Source organism: Rousettus aegyptiacus, unplaced genomic scaffold (assembly GCF_014176215.1).
Source record: "Rousettus aegyptiacus isolate mRouAeg1 unplaced genomic scaffold, mRouAeg1.p scaffold_m13_p_1, whole genome shotgun sequence".
Lineage (NCBI taxonomy): Eukaryota > Metazoa > Chordata > Mammalia > Chiroptera > Pteropodidae > Rousettus > Rousettus aegyptiacus.
Genome location: NW_023416284.1, coordinates 65,038,792 through 65,048,411, shown reverse-complemented (window position 1 = coordinate 65,048,411; position 9,620 = coordinate 65,038,792). Strand labels below are relative to the sequence as shown.

General features: G+C 41.3%; 1 protein-coding gene across 4 annotated transcripts in view; it reads left to right on the top strand.

Annotated features, from left to right (window-relative positions):
* Window positions 1–313: 313 nt before the first annotated feature.
* Window positions 314–9,620, top strand: part of DIPK1A (divergent protein kinase domain 1A) — a 90,793-nt gene continuing 81,486 nt past the window's right edge. Inside the window, exon 1 of one of the 4 annotated variants that reach the window (XM_016134257.2) lies at window positions 314–612. Coding sequence is in view for 1 of the 4 variants with exons in the window: in XM_016134256.2 (XP_015989742.1) it covers window positions 1,131–1,184 (54 nt within the window). In the remaining 3 variants the exon portion in view is untranslated. Of the gene's footprint in view, window positions 613–1,055; window positions 1,185–1,413; window positions 1,624–9,620 lie in introns of those variants that run through there. The other 3 variants (XM_016134256.2, XM_016134259.2, XM_016134258.2) reach the window with 3 other exon arrangements.

Sequence of the window (9,620 nt, the reverse complement as noted above, 5' to 3'; positions counted from 1 at the left end):
CTTTGCTGGCATCAAGTGAAAAAGTGAGCTAAAAAGCAGCAAAACCGCATCTTCCACCATTAACTACAGGACACCCGTTATCAACAGCTGTTTTCTCACTAGGGTGACTGTTTTCCCTTATTTGGGTTTGACTGTCAAAAGAACGATACCACACCCTGCGTTATGCAGCCGTAACCGAGTAACTTTGCCACGTCCCAGGTCTCCTGTCTACAGGACTGTATTAAATTCAATAATGTTTTTCTTTTTTTCTTTTGAATCAGGGTTCCTGGGTGGGGCCAGGAAAACCCTGAAGCTGTTTGAAAACAATACAAACTAAAAAGGTCAGAATTTTTTAAAAGTACATTTAAAACATTGTTTAAGGCCCTTAGAGGCGAACTGAATTTTGGGGGCACGCTGAGTTCAACAAAGAAAAACCTGCTCGCGTTGGCTCCGCCGCAGGGGCAGAGTCCAGTCTTCAGGGAATGAGCCTGTCCGCGTCTCGGGCGGCGACAGACTCCCTTTCTTTGGGCTGCAACCGCCAACGTGCGCGAGGATGAGGCCGAGCCCCATGCGTCCCCTGAATTTCCATGCAACCTATCCAGATAAGTCCGGACTGAAGGAGCAGAATCCAAAGTGAGCGTCAGTACCGCATGGCGGGGTGGCAGGATGCGTGGCGGGCGCAGAGCGGGGAGCCGGGAGCCGGGTGTTAGGTCCACGAGGTCCGAGGCGGTCAGCGCCCCGGCCCGCGCGGAACAAGCCCACGCGGGGCTAGTCCCTCGCGGAGCTGGCTGTGCGACGCCCGGGCTTCCGCGGCGCCCCCTTGCTCCTCCGCACGCCTCCCCTTTAAGCGCGAGGCGCAGTTGGATTTGTGTCGGCCGAGGCGAGGAGCGACTCCCCTTTATGGCAGAGCCGGCGGCAACGGCTCTGACAGCCACGACGGCCGGCGAGCGGAGCAGGAGGCCGGGCTTCGGGCCGCGGGCCGCCGTCACCGCAGCGGAGCCGAGGGGAGCGCCGTGCGCGCCGCGCGGGGGCGGAGGAGTGGGCGGGCCCGGCCAGGCTGGGGGCGGGGAGGCGGGGGAAGGCGGGGAGCCGGGTCGCCAGCGCTCGGGTCCGCCTCTGACTGCGGCGCGGCGGGGCGATGTGTGATTACCATGGCGAGGAGTCTCTGTCCGGGGACCTGGCTAAGGAAACCCTATTATCTCCAGGTAGGCCGGCGGCGAGCCCGCCGCGCGCCCTCCCTCGCCGCGCGGGACTCGCCCGTTTCCCTCCTCCTCCCCTGGATCGGCGCCCGCTCGAACCCCGCTGCCCCCTGCCGTCCGGCACCTGGCGGCGCGCCTTCCCCGCCGCCCGGACGCCGCAGCCCCCACGGCGGCGCTGCCGGCGCCCCCCGCTGCTGCCGCGGCGCCTCCTGCGCCCGGGCCGGCCAGACCGTGCGGCCAGCTCACCCCGCCCGGGCTCGCCGTCGCATCCCGAGAGCCCCAGGACGTGACCCGGGTGCAACCCTTCCCCTCTAGCAGTAGGCGCTGGGCAATGTGGGCTCGGGACGTGCCTCGGTCTTCTCCCTGGTCCGGTTCCTTTCTCCCCAGTGGGCCTGACAGGTTCACTGTTCTCGACTCTGTGTCCTGAGTCTTCAGTCGGTGGTAGGTAAGGTGGTGGTGTGTCATTCCTCCATATTTTAGAATACTATTGCAATTTGTCACATCAGTGTTTCCCCCAATCCCCCGAAAAGCGGCATGTGCCTCGTGCTGAGCTCCTCGGTTCGGTATTTTTATCACAGTGATTTAAATGAGAGGTAGGGCTCGGAAGCCCGAGCGAGTCCGATGGTGTTTGCTTTTTAAAAGGCAAGGGGACATTGTCTGGTGGTGAACTCAAATACCCCAACAATGCAAACGTAATTCTCAGTCATGTCATGTGTACTGTTCGCGTGTTAATTTTTCATGATTTCCCATTCCACTCTGTTCCACTGCCAGTCTGTGTCTTCGAACAGTGCTGCTGCCTTCATGTAGTGTTGGTCACCAGGGGGACCTAGTAGACATCGTGAGTAGCTGAGCGCAAATCCATCACCCCACTGGAAAAACAACTACAAATCAATGCGTCGCGTGGGTCAGCAGTGTTGTGTGCATTCTAAGGATAGTATTCCTTTACCACTTACATTAAAAGGCTTAAAGATGTTGATTATTTGGGAACAAGAATTCATACTCAGCTGGTGATTTTATAAATCATTTTAAAAGTTGAGAAGAAACCATCATGGGGTGAGCCAATCTTCTTACATTTTTGTTTGGGAATTGCATGTATAAACCATTATCCTACCTTTGGTGATGTACTGCAGATTGGAAACATGATTTGACAGCCCATAATATGAAGGGTGCAGGAGTAAAACTGAACACTCTGAGTCTGCAGCAGCTCCACCAGTAGTAATTGTGCCTCGAGTAACCATGGAGCAACCCTGTCTAGAATTCAAGCAAGCCAGGCACCTTTATGTGAGCAAAAAATTACCTTTCCAGACTCTATCCCCAAAATAAGTTTATTGGGCTATTTAAAATGTTTTTTACTAAAACTATCTAGCTATTTATATTTAATTTCTTAGGTTTTGTGTGAGACTTTGTTTTGGACTTTGATTTCTTTGGCCCTTAACGTTCTCCTCAGATACAGCTGTGACATTTTTTGGCACCATAGCACAAGAGCTGAGTTAAGATTAGTTTTACAGTTAGTTATGCTTCCATTAATGGCAAACATTGGTATTTCCGACTTTCTGATTGTGGACATCATTAATTGTTACCAAATTAAAGTAAACTTAGATTTTAAGCATTTTAGAAGTATTTGGGGACATAGTGATATTTTGGTAGGCTGTTTCTATATAATGATTAAACAGGAACTATATTGAGTAGAGTATTTGAGATAAATTTAAAACTTTGGAACCCAGGGGATTGGTATTTTAAATATTGTCTTGGCATCTGTATTTATTCCCTTTATGAATTTTCTTGTTGTCTGTTGCCATACTCATTCAGTTTAACCAGTTAAAAAAAAGGACTTCAGATTACTCAAGTGTCATACCTTCTGTTCCGTATTGCCTAACGGCCTCACCTCTGCTCTTTCCACTTCTACCACTAGATGCTTCAACTTCTAAATTGTTTTGGGCAAAGTCAAAATAAAATATTTTCAACTGAGACTATATACAGTGCTTCAGTTCCTCAACCACTGAAGGTTGAATTTCTATATACAGTAGTACTATACCTTTTTTATTTTTGAGAATAAAATGTTTAGGAGCAACAGAAGGCATGAGAATAAGAGCTGAGTTTTGTTCATTTGGACATCTGGTTCATTGTAACCTTGAAAAAGTTTTGTAACTTTTTGGTTCCATAGTTCCCATATCATGAAGTGGTGGTTATAGTTCTTAGCTGAGTACATCATATGAATGTGGTGAGGATAAGATGAAGTTAAATCAGTTTCTTTACCTCTTTACCACATTTTTAATAGAAAAGTACATGAACTTAAATGGTAAATACATATAGGTAAATATGTTGTATTCCTTCAACCAAAGGTCCCTGGCTTTCTACTTGCTCCTTTATTTATTGGGCATTTGTTGACTTAAGTGCATGATATGACTTATCTTATTGACTCAGTCACTTAATAAATATTTATTGGATGCCTGTCACATATCAGAAACTTTGTGAAGTGGTAGGGATTCTATGGAAGCTAAGCAAACACCTTTGTGGTCCTCCTGGAACTTAAAGTCTAGTTAGGGAGACAAACACTAATCAGATCATCTCAGAAATATATAGTGACAACAGTAATTGCTATGAAGGAAAAGGAAAGGAGCAAAAGACTGAGAGGAAGGGAACAGTTTATTTCTCTCTTTTAAAGGTATTTTACCAAGGAATTTTTTATATATACATAAAGCAGGAAAGAATAATCAGCTCTCATGTACCTATCACCTTCCCTGACCGATTAGGAGTATTTTATTTCCTTTCCTTTCCTCATATCCTCCTTGCAACTCCCTAAAGGATTTTGAAGCAAACATTTACAAATATATCATTTCATCCAAATACCTCAGTATGTATTTCTAACAGATAAGGATATTTTTAGACAATCATACTGCCATTATCATGCCTAACAAAGTTAATAACAATTTCTTATTTTTTTCTCCACCCTCCTCCTAGATATGCATTACCTTGAGAGGACTGAGTAAATTTGATTTGCCATCATGGAGTGGGCTGACTGTGATTTGAGAGGGTCTCTGGGTAAAAACAAAACAAAAAATTCTCCCCCTTACCAGCTCGTTCCTACTGGAAATTCTTCATTTAAAGGAAACTAATTCACATTTCATGTCTTGGGAGAATGCCTTAGAAAATAAATGTTTGGTTTAACATTTATATGTGAATGTATTATTTTAATTTAAAGTAAGGCTGTAATTAGTCAACAGGTATAAAAGATCTTGTTTGTGTGGGGGTAGGGGAAGGGGTAAAGAGTACAGAAAGAATTGTATTTCAAACATGGGGGAAGAGATGAAGGGCCTAGCAAGAAGAGAGGGAGGTCACAGAGAGCAGCTTTGTATACGTGCAGCTCTGCAGGTTGTCTTCAACTGGGTGGGATCAGAAAAAAACAGTTTATGTCCTGAAATATTCAGGCCTTAAGGCTTGCAATTACTTCTTCCTCCCACAAATTACAGAAAAAATTTTTAAGCAGTTGACTTAAATATAAAGGAACTTTATTTCCAGTATTTTCATTAATACAGATATCACTGTGGTAATTGATAATGCTTCTAGAGAACTGTGCTATTATGCAATTAATTATATATTTTCAGCTATAACATGGATTAAATAGGCATTTATAGACCATTGTGGAGCCTAATCACTGTTTATAGCTTTTTTTATATAGCAAAAGAGATTCTACTACTTGTGAAGATAAGAACTGATATGGTATATCCATATAGTAGAATATTATTCAGCAACAGAGAGAAATGAAGAACTGATACATGCTATATAACATGGATAAACCTTGACAGCATTAAGTTTAAGAAAGAAGCTGGTCACAAGAGACCACATATTATATGGTTCCATTTATATGAGGTGTCCAGAGTAGGCAAATCTATGAAGATCGAAAATATATTAGTTGTTGCCTAGGGCTGGGAGGGTTGGGGGGAAATGAATATGAAGTTTCTTTTTGGGGTCATGGAAATGTTACAAAATTGATACTGGTGATAGTTGCACAACTGTGAATATACTAAAAACCATTGAATTGTATACTTTAAATGAATAAATTATATGGCATATGAATTTTATCTCAATTTACAAAAAGAACTGAGTTTATTTCATTGATGTGGTCTTTCTCTCTGTGCCTCGTTGCAGATTCTACCAATGCCAGCTTTTTGGGTATAGAGAGTACTTTTTTCCAGAGGAGCGCTACAGGCACACTCTTTGCTTATGCCACCTCACTCTGAGTCAAAAGGGCTTGTGACCCACCTAAAATAGATAGCCAACATTTACCTGAGCAACAGGCTTTTTGTGGCAAGGCATTCTTCCCAGAGCACGCTGACTTACACTTCCATCCTTTCCAACTATTTTATTGAAAACTTAAGAGGAAAATAGTACTTCCTGGTTTGGCTAAATGTCGCGGTACATTCAGAACAGTTGTACAGAGTAGAATCAGAAACTGGATATGTTAACCAGTTTAGACCATTTTTAGACAGTGGTTTTCTTCCACTTACCATTGTGGTGATACTACTTGTGGCCCGCTGGGTGTGGTAACAGACACCTGCGTTTGTCTGTTTTTAGCAGTGTGTTTTCTACAAATTAGTATCTACTTTGTTTAGGGTTTACTCATAGTCTGAGTGGGACTGATAACACAGCAGCCCTATAATTTGTTGGTTTTAGCTTTAAATGCCTTCTCCTTCTCGTTGTCATTAAGTCCTGAAGAATGAAAGTTAAGACAATTTAGGGTAATTCTCTATACTTAGGTTATATGTATTTTTCCATTCCAGTCATTCCACCTGCATTCCTTGTTGCATGTGAAAAGCTAGCGAAATTCCAATGGAATTCAAAGTCTCAGATACTTAGATACTTGTGAAGGTTTTTAAACCTTTTAGATTGCAAAGTTTTAAATTTCTTGAGGGATCGTTCTCTTAAAAATGACTGTTCAAGTGGTTTCGAAATGTTCGGTAAGGCCGTCCTTTATCCTGACCATATGTGCAATTCAGGATGTGAAGAATGATGCAGTATAGTATACATATTTTTATATATATTCAAAAATATTTTGTAACCACTCTAAGATACTAAACTCCGATAGCTCACACTAAGCATACACTCTTATCTCTTTCACATTCTTACTTTTTACTGTTACCACCACCACCATCATATCATCCTCATTATTGTCATCATAATTGAGGCCCTTGCCACTCTCATTTCTTTCATTCAGTCAACTCCCTTTGCCTTCCTCCCTTTTCCTGTTCATTAAGGATCTGATGATCTGTCATTTCAGCTACTCAGTATTCACCACCTCCTTGCTTCTCTGACACTTCCTTCTTGCCTTGATATTTCCACACTTTCCTTTTGGTCTTATCTTCCTTTGCCCCTTGCTTTCCCCAGGACTCCAGCCTCCTTCTACTTCTCATTTTATACAGTCTCCTCGGGTAATTACATCTCTTCACATGGCTTCTACTACAAGCCAGATATTAATGGGTCTCAACTTTGTATCACCAGCCCAGACTTCTCTCCCAGAATTTTGGATTTACATTTCCAGCTGCTTATTTGAAACCTGCTAGCACCTCATATTCAACATGTCTAACCCAAAACCCACCTTCCCACACTTGCTCCTTTCCTCATTTCAGTTAGCGATACTCTCCAGATACTCAAGAAAGAAATATATCTAAATCCTTTTAGATTCTTCCTCTTTCCTTACTCTCATGTTTAATCCCTCAGCAAGTCCTCTAGTGTATCACCTAAATATTTTTGATTGCATCATCTTTTTCCTTGTACAACGTTATCAACTATAGTCATCATATTTTACATTAGATCTTCAGACCTTATCCATCATATAGCTGAAAGGTTGTACCCTTTTACCAACCTCTCCCTGTTTCCCCCACCCCCTAGCTTCTGGCAATCATTTTTCTACTCTCTGTTTCTATGAGTTTGACTTTTTTCTTTTTTAGATTTCACATATAAGTGATACCTTTCAGTATTTGTCTTTTTCTGTCTGGCTTATTTCACTTAGTATAATGCCCTTAAGTTTCATCCATTTTGTTGCAAATGGCAGAATTTCCTTCTTTCTTATTACTGAATAATATTCTGTTGGGTGTGTGTGTATGTGTGTTTACACACATACCACATCTTCTTTCATCCATTTATCTGTTGATGAACACTTAGGTTGTTTCTGTGTCTTAGCTATTGTAATGCTGCGGTGAACATGTGGGCACATGTATCTGAGATCCTGTTTTCATGTTCTTTGGATGTACACCCAGAAGTCAGAATGCTAGAGCATATAGTAGTAATGTTTTTAATTGTTGAGGAACCTCTATGCTGTTTTCCATAGAGGCTGCACCAGTTTACATTCCCACCCAGTACATAAGTATTCCTTTTTCTCCATATCCTCACTAATACTTACCCCGTGTCTTTTCAATGAAAGCCATTCTAACAGGTGTAAGGCGATATCTCACTGTGGTTTTGACTAGCACTTCCCTGATGATTAGTGATGGTGAGAGCCTTTTCATGTACCTGTTAGCCATTTTTCTCTTGCTGGTACCATGATTCTTTCCTTTTGTCTCATTAGGCCTAAGCAATAACTTCCAGAATGGTCTTCCTGCCTTACTTACCCCTTGCAGATCCATCCTTCACATTGCTTTCAGAGTAATCTTTCTTAAAGTGCAACTATGATCAAGCCTCTCTTCTTGCTAGTGAAATCCTGTAGTGGCTTCCATTTGCCTTCAGGGGACTTTGCAGAGTTCTGATCATGGCCCTTTTTTTCTGATCGTTTTCTGTCTTGCAGTGTCATTCCTGCCACTACTACCTCATGTACCATTTGCTGTAGCAATCCTGAATCACTTTCAGTTTCCCATACATACCATGCTCTCTTTCACGTATCAACCCATCTACCTCATCATTACCTCTTTGCCCTAGAATGCCCTTTCCAAATATCCCTGAATCCCTCTTCACCTAGTTTATTCTCAGTTTTCTACTTGTCCTTTAAGTTTTGACTCAAAGAGAAGGTGACCTTTCATCTATCCCTCCCTGACATCTCATACAGTATCAGTGTACCTTTTCTGTGCCCCAGACTGTGCGTGCATCATATCTGGCACACACACCTGTTAATAGCACTTGTGATATTAAATTGTCATTAGTGGTTTTTATGTCATTCTTCCACCCCAGACTATTACCTCCTTGAAAGCCAACATGTCAGTTTCTTCTCTCTGTGCCGTGTGCCTAACCCAGAATAGATGTTCAATAAATGAGTTTGTCGAATGAGTAAATCAGCATAAACACTTGTAGGGACACAGCCTTTTAGGAAGCAATTAGATTAATTCCTTCTGTGAAACAAAATGTTAATACAATAGTGAAATCTCCCCTTCCACTTCCTACTACCTCCAGCTTTACTCCTGAAAAGTAGCCTCTTTGAAGCACCTATCTTTTTGAATTTCCTAGTGGCTATACCTCTAACTTCTAGAGCCATGTGTCTACAGGAAATAGTATACATCCTGGGAGGTGCATAAGATGCTGGGTTTGTGTACTGGAAGAAATTATTTGAAATTTTATTCTCATGTTATTTTATATCTTAAAATGTTTATTTTTGTCAGATAGCTGGTGATTTAGTGTATTACTGTAATAAGAATTTTCCCTGCTTAAAAATCTATTCAAAAATTATTCTTATATTTAATTTCTATTTTTGTATAAGTTACAGTATACGTGTAATAGATAAATATAGTCATAAGTTTATATAGAATAAAAATAAGTAAATATATAGATATTAGGGATTCATGCTGTAAAATAGGGTTGTATGATCAAAAAGATTTGGAGCTGCTGCTCTGAATAATAGGTTTTTTACTTCTATTTTTTAATTTATCAACTTCATATAATATCTTTTTTGACTTTCCACTTTAAAAAATGAGTAGTTTTCTTATACTACAGTCATCTCATTCTCTTCCAGTGTTTGATAGTTGCATTATTGATTTTACTTCTCTTGCTTAAATTAATAACCTTGGATGATGACAACTAGTTCTCATTTCATCCACTTTTGACAGTCTTAGTTGACTGCCCCCTTTTTAAGAAAGAGTATTAGAACATGTGCTCCTTTTTCCATATGTCTTTCTCACTTTGTATCAGCTACACTTCTAGATTGTAAAAGTTGATAACTTTTATATTTTGTCCTCTTACCACAACCAGGTCTCCATATATGTTAAACCTAAAAGATGAGAACTAGAAATACTATTTTATTATTATGACTTGTTAATTTTTTCATAAAGGAAAATCTCCCTTATGAACCTAAGACCCATTGACAGCAACATGAAGTTATGTTCTCCTTGTCAGGAAAGCAGGTAGAATTTAAAAGATCAGGAGACAAGCCTCTTGTTATTTAGCAAAGTACTGTGGGATTTGTTCCTTCCCAGAGCTAAACCATATTTCTGCCATTAGGGAAGAGAATATGTAATGTCT